Source organism: Entelurus aequoreus, linkage group LG16, assembly GCF_033978785.1.
Source record: "Entelurus aequoreus isolate RoL-2023_Sb linkage group LG16, RoL_Eaeq_v1.1, whole genome shotgun sequence".
Taxonomy (NCBI): domain Eukaryota; kingdom Metazoa; phylum Chordata; class Actinopteri; order Syngnathiformes; family Syngnathidae; genus Entelurus; species Entelurus aequoreus.
This window is the reverse complement of record NC_084746.1, coordinates 51,161,773-51,181,960: the sequence shown is the minus strand read 5'-3', so window position 1 is coordinate 51,181,960 and position 20,188 is coordinate 51,161,773. Positions and strand designations below refer to the sequence as shown.

Here is a 20,188-nt window from a genome sequence, read left to right as displayed (position 1 = left end):
TCTCAAAATACTCGTAGGTTTGTCTTATTTTCGGTTATTAAGTTGTGGTGATCATAATAGTAATTCACGACTCTATGCCGATGGAGTCATTGTTTACAAGTTTTTCTAATGGAGAGTAAAAAAGTGTTGAAGCACTTCATCTTTGACTCCTGCCCCATCAATAACACTGAGTTGTGAGCCGGGATGGACCACTCCTCCCCGCACAGCTGTGGGCTGACCTGGCTGAGCCCGGAGGAAGATCCCCCTATGACTATCTGTTGGCTTTACGATAAACTGGACTCTCACATTATCCATGAATTTAACAATTAAATAATTAAACCTACTCGACATCCATTGCAGCCGATCACCCTGCAAGGGGGGTCCCTACATCTGCGGTCCCTTCTCAAGTTTTATTATTTTACCCCAGTTGGAGTTTTTGAAGTTTTTCCTTACCCGGATATGGGTTTAGATCAGGCGATGTTGTTGTGAGTTTGTAAAGCCCTTTGAGGCAGTTGTGATTGAGGGCTACATAAATACATTTTGATTGATTGAATGATGACATCTCCACATTAGTGAGCCTTTGACATGTTATGTTATGTGTTATGTTATTTTCATTTATTATGCGCCCCCCAACCAAGTGTTACATCAGCCCGGGGCGCAGCCCGAGTGGAGAAACAAAAAAAAACAGAAACAGAGACTGAGACACACAAAGGAATCTAAACTAAACATTTAAGACTCACAATGAAAACATAAATTAAAAGTCATCTGCGGTAAAAAGGTGAGTTTTAAGCCGTGCTCTAAAAGAGTCCAGAGTGGTGGCGGACTTAATACTCAGGGGGAGCTTATTCCACAACCTAGGTGCCATCACTGAGAAAGCACGGTCTCCCCTTGTCACTAGGTTTGACCGTGGGACCTTCAGGGTCATCTGGTTGTCTGATCTAAGGCAACGACCCAGCCTGGAGCTGGTGGGTTGGTCCAGGAGATCTTTAATATAAGCTGGGGCGAGACCATTGAGCGCTTTGAAGACGAACATGACGATCTTAAATTTCACTCTACGCTTCACTGGGAGCCAGTGAAGGGAGGAGAGGATGGGAGAAATATTTTCCCTCATTTTTGCGCCTGTCACCAGCCTGGCAGCCGCATTTTGTACTAGCTGCATGCTATGGATGGTCTTGTCGGTGACCCCAGCATAAAGGGCATTGCAATAGTCCAGTCTAGAAAAAATAAGCATTAACACGACCCTCCGTAGGTCACTGGGGGAGAGGAAAGACTTGATCTTGGCTATGGTGCGTAGTTGGAAAAAACAGAATTTCACCACAGATTTCACTTGTTTGTCAAACTTGAGGTCTGGGCCGAATATGACCCCAAGGTTTTAGACATGGGGTTTTTCAAGAGTGGCCAAACTTCCCAAATTCTTTCTGATCTGACTGACCGAGGTGGAGTTGCCAAACAGAAGAATTTCACTCTTGGTGTCATTGAGCTGCAGGAAGCTTAGTGACATCCACTCCTGTTACATGAAGAATATCCAACGACAACAGCGGGAACAACGCAGCCGGACTTGTCATTGCCCAATGCTAACAACATGGCTAATATCGGCGCCAACTTGAACACTTTTCGGCAAAACAATGTCTACCTGTGGTTGCAGATAATGGAAGCCCAGTTCCAAATGAGATAAATGACACAGAATGTAACAAAGTATTTTCACTTAATGGTTGTGCTGAAAGCCTTGACGACGACCATAGCAATGACACTTGGAGGATAATCTGGCAAGTAAAACACACTCAAGGCTACTATAGCGTGTAAAACAAGTGTAAAGGTGACTATAATAAGGTAAATAAAAACTTATTTAGAAAGTCATAAAGTTTAATCAGAAAGGCATCATTTCTAAAATGTATATCCTAATTTCCCATTTTAAGGAGACATATCTTGACAAAATTAGAAAAGACTGGGAAGCAGAATTAATTTATAAAAATAAAAAAATTGGGGGGTTGGAGGGTGTCTGTTTTCTCAGTAGCTGTATTATGATTTCTAGAGATGTCCGATAATATCGGACTGCCGATATTATCGGCCGATAAATGCTTTAAAATGTAATATCGGAAATTATCGGTATCAGTTTCAAAAAGTAAAATGTATGACTTTTTAAAACGCCGCTTTGCGGAGTGGTACACGGACGTAGGGAGAAGTACAGAGCAGTTGCGTCTCCCAGTCATACTTGTCAACCCTCCCGATTTTCCCGGGAGACTCCCGAATTTTAGTGCCCCTCCCGAAAATCTCCCGGGGCAACCATTCTCCCGAATTTCTACCGATTTCCACCCAGACAACAATATTGGGGGCGTGCCTTAAAGGCACTGCCTTTGCGTGCCGGCACAGTCACATAATATCTACGGCTTTTCACACACACAAGTGAATGCAAGTCATACTTGGTCAACAGCCATACAGGTCACACTGAGGGTGACCGTATAAACAACTTTAACACTGTTACAAATATGCGCCACACTGTGAACCCACACCAAACAAGAATGACAAACACATTTCGGGAGAACATCCGCACCGTAACACAACATAAACACAACAGAACAAATACCCAGAACACCTTGCAGAACTAACTCTTCTGGGACGCTACAATATACACCTCCCGCTACCCTCTTACACCCCCCTCCCCCCACACACCTCAACCTCATCATGCTCTCTCAGGGAGCGCATGTCCCAAATTCCAAGCTGCTGTTTTGAGGCATGTTAAAAAAAATAATGCACTTTGTGACTTCAATAATAAATATGGCAGTGCCATGTTGGCATTTTTTTCCATAACTTGAGTTGATTTATTTAGGAAAACCTTGTTACATTGTTTAATGCATCCAGCGGGGCATCACAACAAAATTAGGCATGATAATGTGTTAATTCCACGACTGTATATATCGGTATCGGTTAATATCGGAATCGGTAATTAAGAGTTGGACAATATCGGAATATCGGATATCGACAAAAAAGCCATTATCGGACACCTCTAATGATCAAATGAATAAATAAATATTGTGAAAAAAAAACAAAAAAGTAGTAAAGTTGTTTATAGTGTAACTATAAAAAAAACATTCCATTTATAAATCAAAATTCTACTTTTTTCAAATTAATTGACCACGGTCAAGTCCGGAACCAATTAGACAAGATAAAAGCAAGAGACGCCTGTAATCACAAAAATTAATCACGGCCAATCCTGGAAAATTGATTTAGCTTGCAAATTTCTAACCACTTTCACGCATCTAAATTTGAGGAGGAGCAAAACAATGTGTGTCAGCCTTTGGGAATGCAGCGCCTCGGCAGAGGGTTGTTACTTTCACTGGCCGCACCGGTGCAATCACACAGGCTGGACGCGATAAGACAAAAACAGGTAGCAACAAGAGGCTGTGTATGCCTTTTGAAATTGGCGCAATGTGGCTTCTCTTACTGGCAACTAGTGAAGAGAATGAGAATGAGAAGTACAGATGAGATGTGAGGATGTAGGCGGGGGGAGGGACACAGAGGGAAGGAAAAAGAGATAACCATGTCTCACCAGTTGGACAGGGCTTGAAGGGCGGCGTTCATGTAGCACGTATTGCCGATGTTCTTTAGTCCCGTTAGGCCTGCGAGGAGGAATTAAAATAAACAATCAAAACCCACAGTTACATTTGCTTTATAGGTATATTTATGTGTACGTCCACAATAATCGTCCTGCTGACCTCGAGCTCGGATGTCGTCCTCTTCCTCGGTCTCCATGTCCAGGTCTTCGCAGACACCATTTGGGGACACTCGGAGCGAGGAGGGGCTCACGGCAGCCCTGTTGTGTGTCTTTAGGGACGTACACAACAGCAACAACAATGTGTTATCTTGGCAATGATTAGGCTCAAGGGAGTTTGTAACAACAGTTATGTAATGGCGCAATTATGCAATAAACACACATTGTAAACCTGCCCTGTCAGATAATAAAATACTCCAATGACTCTTTTGGCGACGAGGACATGAGAGGGTGTGTACCTGAGCCGCAATCGGAGAGGGGGGGAGGAGCTTGCTGCTGGACTGCAGGGGCTGAGGGACGAGTTTACGGTCCAGGAACACCTCCTTGCCGCAGGCGTAACACCACACTCGAAGTGTGGTCAGGTTCACCGTCAGGTTGTGGCCTGTCTCCTGTGTGCAGTAAGACCAAGGCGTCAAGTACAATAAATGAGAAAGTATTCATAACATCCTAAAAGTTAATTTTTATTAACTTTAATAAGGGTTTGGAGTGCATGAGAAAAGTGGAAAGGAAACTCTGTTGACTAGGGCTGCGAATCTTTGGGTGTCCCACGATTCGATTCAATATCGATTCTTGGGGTCACGATTCGATTCAAAATCGATTTTTTTTTCCGATTCTGCGCGATTCTCAATTCAAAAACGATATTTTCCCGATTCAAAACGATTCTCTATTCATTCAATACATAGATTTCAGCAGGATCTACCCCAGTCTGCTGACATGCAAGCAGAGTAAAAAGCTTTTTTAATTGTAAAGGACAATGTTTTATCAACTGATTGCAATAATGTAAATTTGTTTTAACTATTAAATGAACCAAAAATATGACTTATTTTATCTTTGTTAAAATATTGGACACAGTGTGTTGTCAAGCTTATGAGATGCGAGGCAAGTGTAAGCCACTGTGACACTATTGTTCTTTTTTTATAAATGTCTAATGATAATGTCAATGAGGGATTTTTAATCACTGCTATGTTGAAATTGTAAATAATATTGATACTATTGTTGATAATATTCATTTTTGTTTCACTAGTTTTGGTTTGTTCTGTGTGGTGTTTGTGTCTCCTCTCAATTGCTCTGTTTATTGCAGTTCTGAGTGTTGCTGGGTCGGGTTTGGTTTTGGAATTGGATTGCATTGTTATGGTATTGCTGTGTATTGTTTTGTTGGATTGATTAATTAAAAAAAAAAAATTAATTTAAAAAAAAATAAATCAATAAATAAAATAAAAAAATCGATTTTTTTTTAAATGACAATCGATTCTGAATCGCACAACGTGAGAATCGCGATTCCATTTCGAATCGATTTTTACCCACACCCCTACTGTTGACCACATTGTCATTTATCAACAAGTAAGTTGTTAAAAATACAGCAGCAACAGAACTGATGATTTGATTGTCCATAGTGTAACTTGGTATAAGTACCAAATTTGGTACTTTTATAGGTACTGCCCGAATTCCATTGGTACTTCCGGGTACTAATTCACGTGACTTCAAACTGTACCATATTTTGATACTTTTGCAAGTGACGTCACGTCTGTTTGTAGACTCAAGCACTTTGTGTCAAACAGGCTTATTCTTAGAAGACTTCCTCTAGGTCAGGGGTATCAAACGTACGGCCTGCGGGCCGGATCAGGCCGAATCAGGCCCGCGAACAGGTTTTATCCGGCCCGGGTGATGAGTTTGCCAAGTATAAAAATTAGCTGCTTTTTTTTTAACGAAAGAAACTGCTGTTCTAAATGTGTCCACTGGATGTCACAATAGCAATTCTGTTAGGCAAGCAAACGGTTTATACTGAGGCCAAGCAGGAGGTACACAGTAAAGGGTGACTGTGGCTCCTACTCCTCGACCCACATGAAACTTAAAACCTGCCGTTTTATGTCTTCTGCTTCGAACACATCGTTATTTGGCACCCTTACTCCCCCAAAATGTCTCTGACAAACACGAGAAAAGTGAATTTAACCCTTTTGATTTCTTACGGTTTGTTGAGTTAGCACTGGATTGATACGTGGACATGACAAAGGAGGTATTTGATACCAGGAAGAGTTTACATGTTGTGTTTTTTGTTGAATCCCAGAAAGACTGTGATTTAAAGTGTAATCCTGGCTTTGTAGATACACTGAGACCAAGTCTAAGCTCATTGTGTTTTTGAAGCTGCACAAATTTCCTCAGAACGTTCAACAAACTTGAAGTGTTTTGTCCAGAGGATTATTTGTGATTTGTACGTTTTCGGAATGTGCTTGCTCTATTTAAAGTAAAACAAAGAAAACAACTTGGAGTTGTCTTTATTTTTGAAGTTATCATGCCATGATTTTACCATTACGGCCCACTTGGGAATAGATTTTCCTCCACGCGGCCCCTGAGCTAAAATGAGTTTGACAACCCTGCTCTTGGTCATGTTGTAAATTTACATGCTAATAAAGCAAGCATGCTTGGTAGAAAGCGCTCAAAAGTTAGACTGCACTTTTAAAATGCGCACCCTCGATGCTAATTTACGGTGGATATACCATACACATGCTACCAATTTGCATTAGCAATTTACATGACGATTTCAACACCTCCAAATTTGGTAATGAAAACTACAAACACGTTACAAACAAACAGCTAGTATGTATTGAGTACAAGACTTGGAATTTGAGACGGTTGTGACGTATTTTGCAATAGTTGCATTAGTGGATATCTCCATATGGTTTACCCCAAGAACTTTGCGCGAGTCCGGCATTTTTATCCGGGTCTAGTCCAAAGTTGCAGTCAGTAAGTTGCTTATTTTTTTCCATCCTCTTGTTGTGGAGCAGACTGGCTTGTACATGCACCTATCGTCCGCCGTTGCCATTTCTAATAAAAAAGTAGCCCATAGTTCTAATTTATATCAGTCACTAGACTTGATATAGAAGCCCTAAAAACTACAACATTTTTGAAGCAGTTGAAGGGGGCTTGGCCTGGAGGGGGACTTTGGGAAGTAAATTAAGCTGCCCACAGAACGGCACATTCTGAACAGACAATCTGAAAGCGGCTTCAAAATGGAGTCTATAAAAAGAAAACCTGCAAAATTTTACCAAACAGTATGACCCCTTTAACATTTCTTACCACATAAACACAGACTAAAGTACCAAAAATTGGTACCGGTATCGATTTCCCGATACCGGGATTTGGTACTGTATAGGTTCAAATGTGAAAGATACCCATCCCTAACAAACTCATGACTTTCTCAACAACATTTTAAAGCACATGTATGAGTAGAGAAAGCTGCTAAAGATATTGCAATGTTTTCTAATTACAGACCTTTGCGGTTATTTCCTTTTATAGACTGATTGATTGAAACTTTTATTAGTAGATTGCACAGTTCAGTACATATTCCGTACAATTGACCACTAAATGGTAACACCCCAATAAGTTTTCTACTTATTTACGTCCACGTAAATCAATTTATTGACCACACTCTCTGCAACTTAAGACACACTGCGGTTAATTGAAGAGACGCGTTTACAGTAGGGATTTCCGATAATATCCGACTGCCGATATTATCGGCCGATAAATGCTTTAAAATGTAATATCGGAAATTATCGGTATCGGTTTCAAAATGATCGGTATCGGTTTCAAAAAGTAAAATGTATGACTTTTTAAAACGCCGCTGTGTACACGGACGTAGGGAGAAGTACAGAGCGCCAATAAACCTTAAAGGCACTGCCTTTGCGTGCCGGCCCAGTCACATAATATCTACGGCTTTTCACACACACAAGTGAATGCAAGTCATACTTGGTCAACAGCCATACAGGTCACACTGAGGGTGGCCGTATAAACAACTTTAACACTGTTACAAATATGCGCCACACTGTGAACCCACACCAAACAAGAATGACAAACACATTTCGGGAGAACATCCGCGCCGTAACACAACATAAACACAACAGAACAAATACCCAGAACCCCTTGCAGCACTAACTCTTCCAGGACGCTACAATATACACCCCCCGCTACCCTCTTAACCCCCCCCCCCACACACCTCAACCTCCTCATGCTCTCCCAGGGAGAGCATGTCCCAAATTCCAAGCTGCTGTTTTGAGGCATGTTCAAAAAAATAATGCACTTTGTGACTTCAATAATAAATATGGCAGTGCCATGTTGGCATTTTTTTCCATAACTTGAGTTGATTTATTTTGGAAAACCTTGTTATATTGTTTAATGCATCCAGCGGGGCATCACAACAAAATTAAGCATAATAATGTGTTAATTCCACGACTGTATATATCGTATCGGTTGATATCGGAATCGGTAATTAAGAGTTGGACAATATCGGATATCGGCAAAAAAGCCATTATCGCACATCTCTAAAAATTAGGCATAATAATGTGTTAATTCGACGACTGTATATATCGGTATCGGTTGATATCGGAATCTGTAATTAAGAGTTGGACAATATCGGAATATCGTATATCGGCAAAAAAGCCATTATCGGACATCTCTAAATGGAACATTTAAGCGATTATTTTAGCAAGGTGTTGGGGAGTCAAACAAAGCGGACCGCTCGTGCATTATTGATCGTGGTGGCATAAAAGGTGCCACGTTGTCAGAAGGGGGCCAGATGACAAAGTAAGGAATGGCAGTAAATCATTTATGAGAGGAAACCCAGCAGACAGTAAGTTATGAACTGCTTGCAATAAGGGGCTTTATAGGGCTGTGCATCAGCTGCTGTAAAGTGTCCGTTATCGGTGTTACACGTGAGACTGAAAAATAATTTGGCAATTAGTGTGGCTGGGAGGAGATCGGCCGACATTAAACATGCTCACTGGCACACGTGTCAGCCATTGTGCAGCTTTCATTTGCGTCAAGGAGCCTTTTTGTGAGTTTACATTTATATTGCATGACCAGATAGGCGGGGGAGGGGCGAGTCGGGCACCCAAGCGGCCAGATACTGTAACCACTGAAGTGACAGCGGCACTCCATCTCCTCTCTCTTCCCTGAGGAATCCCATTTAATAATAGATGATCTGGCACTGGAAGTGGAGATGAGCCGACGTGATGCACTCCAATGAAACTAAAGGCGGTGGGGAATCGACATTCAAAGCATTCTTCACCTGCGAGTGTCCCGTGCTGTGGTCAGCGTGAGACTCTCCGCAGCCTACGTAAGCACAGCCGTTCTAGAGACGACGACAACAGAAGAACATGTTGATTTGCTGGAGAGGGACAAAAGCTACAGCATGTTGTTGCTTTTGATCGTGAGCCACGTCTTACCTCTAAACACGCCCACAAATTGGGTCCTCCGACTTTACAGTCTTGACACTGGCCCTGGAGAAACATGGAGAGACTCTGGTCAGAATGACAGCATTATATGATATGAAAGAGTCAAACACTAGCTACACTGCAAAAACTGAAATCTAAGTAAGATGAAATATCTCAAATAAGGGTGATATTTGCTTATTTTCTGTCTGCAAAGATAATTCTTCTCACTAAGCAGATTTTATGTTAGAGTGTTTTACTTGTTTTAAGGGTTTCGGTCCTAAATGATCTCAGTAAGATATTACAGCTTGTTGCTGAGATGTTATGACCTATGTTGAGTAAAACATGCTTGAAACTAGAATATCAACTGTTGCAAAGCTGTGTTATCAACACTCACAAGTAGGGATGTCCGATAATATCGGTCTGTCGATATTATCGGCCGATAAATGCGTTAAAATGTAATATCGGAAATTATCGGTATCGTTTTTTTTATTATCAGTATCGGGTTTTTTTTTGTTTGTTTTTTGTTTTTTAATTAAATCCAAATAAAAAACACAAGACACACTTACAATTAGTGCACCAACCCAAAAAACCTCCCTACCCCATTTACACTCATTCACACAAAAGGGTTGTTTCTTTCTGTTATTAATATTCTGCTTCCTACATTATATATCAATATATATCAATACAGTCTGCAAGGGATACAGTCCGTAAGCACACATGATTGTGCGTGCTGCTGCTCCACTAATAGTACTAACCTTTAACAGTTAATTTAACAAATTTTCTTTAATTACTAGTTTCTATGTAACTGTTTTTATATTGTTTTACTTTCTTTTTTATTCAAGAAATTTTTTTTAATTTATTCATCTTATTTTATTTGATTCATTTTTTTAAAAAGTACCTTATCTTCACCATACCTGGTTGTCCAAATTAGGCATAATAATTTGTTAATTCCATGACTGTATATATCGGTTGATATCGGTATCGGTTGATATCGGTATCGGTAATTAAAGAGTTGGACAATATCGGCATATCGGATATCGCCAAAAAGCCATTATCGGACATCCCTACTCACAAGTTTAAAACTAATTTTTTAAAGTGATAATTTCTTATTTCAAGCATGAAAAAAAAAATCATGACTTTGACACAATTGTGTCTCATATTAGAACAGATGACAGCCAAATGGACTTTGCTTTTTTTTTTTTTTTTGATTGAGACTTTTATTAGTAGGTTGCACAGTGAAGTACATATTCCGTACAATTGACCACTAAATGGTAACACCCGAATAAGTTTTTCAACTTGTTTAAGTCGGGGTCCACTTAAATTGATTCATGATACAGATATATACTATCATCATAATACAGTCATCACACAAGATAATCATCATCACAGAGTATATACGTTGAATTATTTACATTATTTACAATCCTGGGTGTGGGATGTGGAGGGGGGGTTAGGCTTGGTTGTTATCATCACTTCAGTCATCAACAATTGTATCATCAGAGAAATGGACATTGAAACAGTGTAGGTCTGACTTGGTAGGATATGTACAGCAAGTAGTGGACATAGAGAGAGAGAGAGAGAGAGAGAGAGAGAGAGAGAGAGAGAGAGAGAGAGAGAGAGAGAGAGAGAGAGAGAGAGAGAGAGAGAGAGAGAGAGAGAGAGAGAGAGAGAGAGAGAGAGAGAGAGAGAGAGAGAGAGAGATCAGAAAGCATAAGAAAAAGTATCTACATTTGATTATTTACATTTGATTATTAACAATCCGGGGAGGGTGTTAGTTTAGGGTTGAAGTTGCCTGTAGGTGTTCTTTTAGTGAAGGGGGATAGAGATGCCCTTTCTTTTACACCTGCTGTTTTATTTTCAATGAAACAATAGAAAATACGTACTCATTTAGTAGTACAGTTGTTATTAGTGAGAATATACTTATTTTAAGGTATTTTTGGATTCATTGAGGTTAGCTAATTTTACTTGTTTTGGAAAGTCTTGACAAGCCAAATTTTCTTGTTCTATTGGCAGATAATTTTGCTTAGTTCAAATAAAATACCTCTAATTTTTGTATTTTTTTGTTCTTGTTTTTGAACACTGACTTTTTGCAGTGTAGCTAGCCAGCTCTGACTTATTTGTTGATTATTTTGCATATTAAACCTTTTTTTAGGATTGCAAGGTTAATCCGGGCCAATAGTCAATAAATCAATTTATCGAAGGATATATGAAAATGAACTTGATCATTTTGCCGTCATCGATAAATTGCCATCTTTGTCTATGAATATTCTCATTCATCCAGTTCAACTGAATGGAATGCTTAGGTGGGGGGACTCGGACTATTTTGGACTGGTAGTAGTCAAAAGGCCACGGCCCCCTGACACCCCTTCTCACCTGTCTATGCGACGTCAAGGCTTGGTTAGCCCAGAATTTTTTAATAATGAATGAGGGGAAAACTGAAATTTTACTTTTTGGCTTTTCACTGACTTGGGACCATTGCAATATTATGTGCGTCCCAAAGTCACCAGCCTTGGCGTCACTTTAGACAGCCATTTTAAACTTGACAAACAAGTCAATGGCGTTTTTAAAATCTTGTTTTTGTCATCTTCGTCTTTTAGCAAAGGTAAAACCGTTTTTTATCTTTTAACCTTTTTGAACAAGTGGTGCATGCTTTTATTTCAAGTGGCCTGGACTACTGCAATGCACTTTATTCTGGCATTAGCCAAAAAGCTCTCTCCCGTTTGCAGTTAGTCCAGAAGGCGGCAGCACGACTTTTAAACAGGGGCCAGGAAACGCGAGCATATAACCCCGATTCTTGAGAGTTTGCACTGGCTTCCCTTTTCATTTTAGAATTGATTTTAAAACCTTGCTGTTTGCTTTTAAAGCTTTACATGGACTGCAGTGTTTCCAACACATTCATTTATTTGTTGCGGCCCGCCACGAAAGAATTACATCCGCCACAAATTAAAACAAAATAAAAAATAAAAAATAAAACTTTTTTTTTGTTGTTTGTTTGTTTTTTTTGTCCTCTCCAGCTTCTCAGGCAAATCATATAGTTGATGTAGATGCCCATATCGGCTGTTCAGATTTACTTTACAAAAGAGAAGTGTAGGATACTTCTCTTGTTGCCTTATTTGTATTTGACTTTATTAAATGTATTTATATTAGAAACACAACATGTGTATATAACAAAGGGTACAAAGTCTGTAGGCAGGAGGAAACACATGGTTAAGTGTAGGGAGTAAAACTGATGGCAGTCTAAAGTTCAAGATTTTTGGAGCTCTTTGTTCAGTGGATCAGATGTTTGATGAAGCTCTGTGTCTATCTGCCACCACTACTGTTTTCTGTTTATTTGTTACTGACTGTGGCAGGACACCTCTGCCTCTGTTTCACTTTATGTTGCTGGTAAATAATATGGTTGTAGTAGTAGGCTAAAGTTAAATTATTTAGTATGCCCTAATTAAAGGGGCAGAGCTTTATGAGACATTTTAGCTTTTATATTTTATAAGATATATTTTTTATAAGAACCACAATTAATAAATATATTTCAGTGAATAACTTATTGTTCAAATCTGTATATAAATATGTACATAAAGTGTTGTAATTATATTGTAAAATGGATGGATGGATGGACGTTTAAAACAAAACTGTTATTATTAATTAGTAAGTATACATTTTTTTAGCCTTTTTAGAGAAAATCATATCATTGTAGTAAATTATGCAAATTACTCGATGATGTCATGTGACCACACCCATAGTCACGCCCATAGCCACGCCCCCACCGCCACATGTATCTTGGCAGTTTATGGGAAACACTGGACTGGCACCTCATTATATCTCGGACCTCATCCAAATGTACACTCCTGCGCGCGCTCTGAGGTCCGAGAGCCAGCTGCAGCTTGTGGTGCCCAAGACCAGACTTAAAACCAGGGGAGACAGGGCCTTCTCTGCGGTCGGCCCTAAGCTCTGGAACACTCTGCCCCTCCATGTTCCAACTGCTCCCACAGTGGAGTGTTTTGAGTCTCGTCTTGAGACCCACTTTCATCCTTTGGCTTTTAACACTACGTGAGTTGTGTTGTCCTCTGTGTATTTAAAATGTTGATTTCTATTTATTGTTTTAATTGGTTTTACCCTTTAAAAAATCGTTTTTAATCATATTTATTTTTATATTGTTTTTATATTGTTTTTATATTGTTTTTATATTTATTTATTTTTTGTTTTTATTCAGTCATTGGCAGAGCTAAGGATAATATTTTAAATATTGTTTTTAATATTGTTGTGCAGCACTTTGGAAAAATTTCTGTTGTTTAAATGTGCTATACAAATAATGTGGATTGGATTGATTAGTCGATCCACAGGGATCGTTCTGCCACAATGTTAACGAGGGGAAATTACCCTTGAGGGTTAGGATTGCTCGTTTGCATCAAAACATTTGTTTTTCACACTACGATAGGGCGAAACCATCCTTGTCCAGGCACACCCTCCTGGTATACATTTTTGGGGATTTGGCACTAGCCGCGAGACTAGATATGACCGATCTAAGTCTAGGACGGGGGTCGGCAACCCGCGGCTCTAGAGCCGCATGCGGCTCTTTAGCGCCGCCCTACTGGCTCTCTGGAGATTTTTCAAAAATGTATGAAGAATGGAAAAAGATGAGGGGAAAAAAATCTATTTTTATGTTTTAGTATGGTTTCTGTATGAGGACAAACATAACACAAACCTCCCTAATTGTTAAAAAACACACTGTTTATATTAAACGTGCTTCACTGATTCGAGTATTTGGCGAGCGCCGTTTTGTCCTACTAATTTTGGCGGTCCTTGAACTCACCGTGTTTGTTTGCATGTATAACTTTCTCCGACTTTCTAGGACGTGTTTTATGCCACTTCTTTTTCTGTCTCATTTTGTCCACCACACTTTTAACGTTGTGCATGAATGCACAAAGGTGAGTTTTGTTGATGTTATTGACTTGTGTGGAGTGCTAATCAGACATATTTGGTCACTGCATGACTGCAAGCTAATCGATGCTAACATGCTATTTAGGCTAGCGATATGTACATATTGCATCATTATGCCTCATTTGTAGCTATATTTGAGCTCATTTAGTTTCCTTTAAGTCCTCTTAATTAAATGTATATCTCATGACACATGTAATATGGCTTTTAATTTTTTGCGGCTCCAGACAGATTTGTTTTTGTATTTTTGGTCCAATATGGCTCTTTCAACATTTTGGGTTGCCGACCCCTGCTCTAGAAGCACGAACTGATGTAACGTAAATGGTAAATGGGTTATACTTGTATAGCGCTTTTTCTATCTTCAAAGTACTCAAAGCGCTTTGACACTATTTCCACATTCACACACACACATTCACATGCTGATGGCAGGAGCTGCCATGTAAGGCCCTAACCACGACCCATCAGGAGCAAGGATGAACTGTCTTGCCCAAGGACACAACGGACGTGACTAGGATGATGGAAGCCGGGGATCGAACCAGGAACCCTCAGGTTGCTGGCACGGCCGCTCTCCCAACCGAGTCACGCCGTCCCCAAACAGTCCAGTTGCGACTGATTGAATGCCCTGACATGTCCATCCGTGGGGTTTTTTCGTCTTTTGCTTCCAAACAGGGTGCAAGAGGGTTCACTCTGTGCATCGCTCTCAGCATCTGAGTGTGTTTATTTAATAGCAGAATTCAATCAAAGAAGAGACCACCTTCTTGTCAGTCATTCACAATCTTTTGTCTCATCGGGCGGAGGTGACACAGCTGGCTAACACACAAACACCTGAATGTTTTTTGAAGTGCAATTTTTGCTAACATAGATTGAGACTAGAGATGTCCGATAATGGCTTTTTTGCCGATATCCGATATTCCGATATTGTCCAATTCTTAATTACCGATTCCGATATCAACCGATACTGATATATACAGTCGTGGAATTAACACATTATTATGCCTCATTTTGTTGTGATGCCCCGCTGGATGCATTAAACAATGTAACAAGGTTTTCCAAAATAAATCAACTCAAGTTATGGAAAACAATGCCAACATGGCACTGCCATATTTATTATTGAAGTCACAAAGTGCGTTATTTTTTTTAACATGCCTCAAAACAGCAGCTTGGAATTTGGGACATGCTCTCCCTGAGAGAGCATGAGGAGGTTGAGGTTGAGGTGAAGAGGGGAGGGGGTAACGGGGGGTGTATATTGTAGCGTCCTGGAAGAGTTAGTGCTGCAAGGGGTTCTGGGTATTTGTTCTGTTGTTTTTATGTTGTGTTACGGTGCGGATGTTCTCCCGAAATGTGTTTGTCATTCCTGTTTGGTGTGGGTTCACAGTGTGGCGCATATTTGTAACAGTGTTAAAGTTGTTTATACGGTCACCCTCAGTGTGACCTGTATGGCTGTTGACCAAGTATGCATTCGCCTGTGTGTGTGTGTGAAAAGCCGTAGGTATTATGTGATTGGGCCGGCACGCAAAGGCAGTGCCTTTAAGGTTTATTGGTGCTCTGTACTTCTCCCTACGTCCGTGTACCACTACGTACAGCGAGGTTTTAAAAAGTCATAAATTTTACTTTTTGAAACCGATACCGATAATTTCCGATATTACATTTTAAAGCATTTATCGGCCGATAATATCGGCAGCCCGATATTATCGGACATCTCTAATTGACAGTCACTTTTATTTGTATTATTTGTTTACTTATTTAGGATGATTAAAAGTTACTGACCTTCCAATTACAACGGTAAAAAAGAGAAATCAAGGTTTATTGCATTTGAGAGGAATACTTGTATGACAATTATTATTATTAGATATGATTACTTTAGTGCTTAATTTGGTCTCTGACAATAATATTGTTTATAGGCAATAATTTGTTGAACAATATATTACCAGGCAAAATTTATTATCGGCCCAGGCATAGGGCAAGGCCTTAAAAAAAGTTGAGAACCACTGGTCAAGTTCCACTGGTGCCATAAAGTTGGGACCTCAGTGAAAAAGGTTCAGTTTTTCTAGTACCATATTGATTGATTGAATTAAACTTGTATTAGTAGATTGCACAGTACAGTACATATTCCTTACAATTGACCACTAAATGGTAACACCCGAATAAGTTTTTCAACTTGTTTAAGTCGGGGTCCACGTTAATCAATTCATGGTAAACCATAGAAAGGTTTCTCAACAGAAACGCATGAAAAAGTACACTGTAGCAAACTAAAACCCCTTGTTTAGGTTCACAGTATTACATTTCCAAGAAAGACATGTCTTTCTGCAGACGTAATGCAAGACAACACGCTGACTCACATGGGACTTCTGGATCAGTTCTTCCTTGGTAATCTCCCCCACACAGTCCAGGTGGGGGCAGTCGCAGCTGGTGGCCAATGGCATCGCTCAGCCCACGGGAGCTAAGAAAAAGATTCAGAATGCATCAGCTGATGATGCCTTTCTCGATATGAAGAACACATGAATTTTCCTTTACTAAGGGTCCTGTCGCGGCATCTCCGTCTTGATGACAGCAGGATAAAGCTGAATCATGCGCCTGCGCCACTCAACAATCGCTCTTGTTATCAGGCCGGTATGTCACGCCACAGCTGTCAACATGCAGCAGCGTCTCAACCGAACGCTGGTTTGCCTTTCTAGACTTAATTCTCATAAATGTATTGTAATATCATAATTGTTATTCTCATTAAATGACAATCTCATTTTGGTAAAAATACAAATATAATTGTGCTATTGCCACTTTAAATTCTGTGTGAATGTGAGTGTGAATGCTGTCTGTCTATCTGTGTTGGCCCTGCGATGACATGGCAACTTGTCCAGGGTGTACCCCGCCTTCCGCCCGAGTGCAGCTGGGATAGGCTCCAGCCTCCCCCCGCAACCCTAAGAGGTGCAAGTGGTAGAAAATGGATGGATGTGACTTTCCCCCTCTAAACTTGAGGATTTTTTTTTTTTTTTTTTTAATTAATTCTGGTAGAATTTTGAATTGTTCTCTTAGCGTTATGAGTTTATCCATGTAATATTGTGACTGTATTTTCATATTTCTAAATCTATGACTATTTTGTTAGTGTGTCTTTTTTCCATCGAGAGGAGCCAGATGAGGTGGTTCGGGCATCTGGTCAGGATGCCCCCCGAACGCCTCCCTAGGGAGGCGTTCGGGGGGCATCGACCGGTAGGAAGACACGTTGGGAAGACTATGTCTCCCGGCTGGCCTGGGAAAGCCTCGGGATCCCCCGGGAGGAACTGGACGAAGTGGCTGGGGAGAGGGAAGTCTGGGCTTCTCTGCTTAGGCTGCTGCACCCGCGACCCGACCTCGGATAAGCGGAGGAAAATGGATGGATGGATGGATGGGTGTCTTTTTTCCAGTGTGGGCTTTTTACCCTTTCGTATTAGTGTAAACCTATTTTATCTTACCCACAGGTAATTCTAATGTCCTAAAAAAACATGGGATATGAAATACTTTTTACTTGGTGAGGTGAACGTAATGCAAGGGTGTCCAAAGTGCAGGGAAAAATCAATTTGCGACTAAATGTAGGAAACAAATTTAACAAAACTACTAATTTGGGAAAAATAGAGAAAAAGGCCCAACGTAAAAGAAAAAAGATTGAAATTATGATTTATCCATCCATCCATCCATCCATTTTCTACCGCTTGTCCTTTTTTGGGGTCGCGGGGGGTGCTGGAGCCTATCTCAGCTGCATTCGGGCGGAAGGCGGGGTACACCCTGGACAAGTCGCCACCTCATCGCAGGGCCAACACAGATAGACAGACATACTCTAGCTAAATAATAACAGCACAACGGGTTTTCTTTAATCGTAAAAACTCTTAAGCATCCATCCATCCATCCATTTTCTACCGCTTGTCCCTCTCGGGGTAGCGGGGGTGCCGGAGCCTATCCCAGCTGCATTCGGGCAGAAGGCAGGGTACACCCTGGACAAGTCGCCACCTCATCGCAGGGCCAACACAGATAGACAACATTCACACACTAGGCATTTTTAACCAAATTAGAGAAATACATATTAAAGCGGCCTCTCCTACATTCTTAGATTTTTCAAAATGCAGAGATCGGTGAAATTATAGAGTATGTCTTTTTTTTAGCCATTAGATGCCTGTAGATGTTGGTGTTATTATTTTCATTTCTTATTTAATTAACTGTATTATTATTATCCATTTTTTACCGTCGCGGGGGGTGCCGGAGCCTATCTCAGCTGCATTCCGGCGGAAGGCGGTGTACACCCTGGAAAAGTCGCCACCTCATCGCAGGGCCAACCCAGATAGACAACATTCAGGGGTTAGTGCGTCTGCCTCACAATACGAAGGTCCTGAGTAGTCCTGAGTTCAATCTCGGGCTCGGGATCTTTCTGTGTGGAGTTTGCATGTTCTCCCCGTGACTGCGTGGGTTCCCTCCGGGTACTCCAGCTTCCTCCCACCTCCAAAGACATGCACCTGGGGATAGGCCCCTCCCACCTCCAAAGACATGCACCTGGGGATAGGCCCCTCCCACCTCCAAACACATGCACCTGGGGATAGGTTGATTGGCAACACTAAATTGGCCCCGGTGTGTGAATGTGAGTGTGAATGTTGTCTGTCTATCTGTGTTGGCCCTGTGATGAGGTAGCGACTTGTCCAGGGTGTACCCCGCCTTCCGCCCGAATGCAGCTGAGATAGGCTCCAGCACCCCCCGCGACCCCAAAAAGGGACAAGCGGTAGAAAATGCATGGATGGATGGACATATTAAAGCGGCCTCTCCCACATTCTTAGATTTTTTAAAAGGCAGAGATTGGTGAAATTATAGAGTATGTATTTTTTTTTAGCCATTAGATGCCTGTAGATGTTGATGTTATTATTTTCATTTCTTATTTAATTAACTGTATTATTATTATTATTATTTTTGATCAGGCATTAGTGGCCTGAATTTTTTAAGAAAGAAGCTCAACTAGGGCGGGGCTCCGACCTAAACCAGGAGTGCACACCAAAAACGATGTAACTCGCATCAAATATTTGAATAAATTAATCGAGTCAGATTCTGACGGTTTATTTAAAATATATTATAATAATGTATGATAAGCACAATCACGTAGTAGAAATTGATAACCAACGAGATCACCCACATAGGAAGAGAGCATTAGCCGCGGGGCTTAAAATGTAACGTCACCTGGAGGCATAACTTCTGTCAAATTATGGAACACGCAGGAATTAAATATGTTGGCCAAATGTGTCGAATGTAAGATTATTGACTGGGTTGTGGACCTTTAATGTGCTTGCGGGGCCAAGCTGTCAAAAGCAGCCAATGCTTTGACAGCACCACGGGCTGTCTGGGTGTCGGAAGCCGCTCTCTGCTAGCATTAGCATCGATATTTTAGTATCAACCTGTATTGTTTTGTTTTGTTATTTCCCTGGCGGGAAATAAAAATAAATAAAAGGTTGAAAAGTCACTTCCACGCAGGTATAAGGAAGTGAGACGGTCGCCTGTTAGCATTGAGCTAACGTTAGCCTCGAGCAGCCTGGTGGCTAACCCCACCCGGTGGCGACTCGTCGTCTCTTACCTTCACGTTAAAATATCGACAATCCTCGAAAATGAGATAAGATCCACTCAAATGTTTAAAAAGATTCGGGTTGTTGGATTCACTTGCTGTGAAGAAACGTCAGCCGCTCTTCGCCGTTCTGCGTGGTTGCTAACGTTACAGCTGGCCCCGCCCCTTTCAGGTTAAAAGCCCTCCCAGCACGTTCAGCCCAAAGAACAACTTTTTGGCACAAGATAGACAATCTCTCTCTTGGAGAGGCATCGTTGGCGTTAACTTTATATAGTACAGTGTTTTTCAACCACTGTGCCGCGGCACACTAGTGGGCCGTGAGATACAGTATGGTGTGCCGTGGGAGATTATCTAATTTCACCTTTTTGGGTTAAAAATATTTTTTGCAAACCAGTAATTATAATCCGCAAATAATGTTTGTGTCTGTGCTGTCTGGAGATCGGCAGACTTACCACGTTATACTCTTCCATATCAGTAGGTGGCGGCCGGTAGCTAATTGCTTTTGTAGATGTCGGAAACAGCGGGAGGCAGTGTGCAGGTAAAAAGGTGTCTAATGCTTAAACCAAAAATAAACAAAAGGTGAGTGTCCATAAGAGAAGGCATTGAAGCTTAGGGAAGGCTATGCAGAACGAAACTAAAACTGAACTGGCTTCAAAGCCAACAAAAACAGGAATGCTGGACGAAAGCAAAGACTTACTGTGGAGCAAAGACTTACTGTGGAGACATGACAATCAA

General features: G+C 40.9%; 1 protein-coding gene across 5 annotated transcripts in view; it reads right to left on the bottom strand.

Annotated features, from left to right (window-relative positions):
• usp33 (ubiquitin specific peptidase 33) overlaps positions 1–19,626 on the bottom strand; it is a 45,960-nt gene extending 26,334 nt beyond the window's left edge. For all 5 annotated transcript variants that reach the window (XM_062023275.1, XM_062023274.1, XM_062023276.1 and 2 more), the window contains exons 1-7: positions 19,466–19,626; positions 16,227–16,327; positions 8,968–9,021; positions 8,811–8,873; positions 3,988–4,137; positions 3,693–3,801; positions 3,527–3,596 (exon numbers count right to left, since the gene is read on the bottom strand). In XM_062023275.1, coding sequence (XP_061879259.1) covers positions 3,527–3,596; positions 3,693–3,801; positions 3,988–4,137; positions 8,811–8,873; positions 8,968–9,021; positions 16,227–16,310 — 530 coding nt within the window. In that variant the 5' untranslated portion in view covers positions 16,311–16,327; positions 19,466–19,626. The remainder of the gene's footprint in view (positions 1–3,526; positions 3,597–3,692; positions 3,802–3,987; positions 4,138–8,810; positions 8,874–8,967; positions 9,022–16,226; positions 16,328–19,465) is intronic.
• Positions 19,627–20,188: the final 562 nt, after the last annotated feature.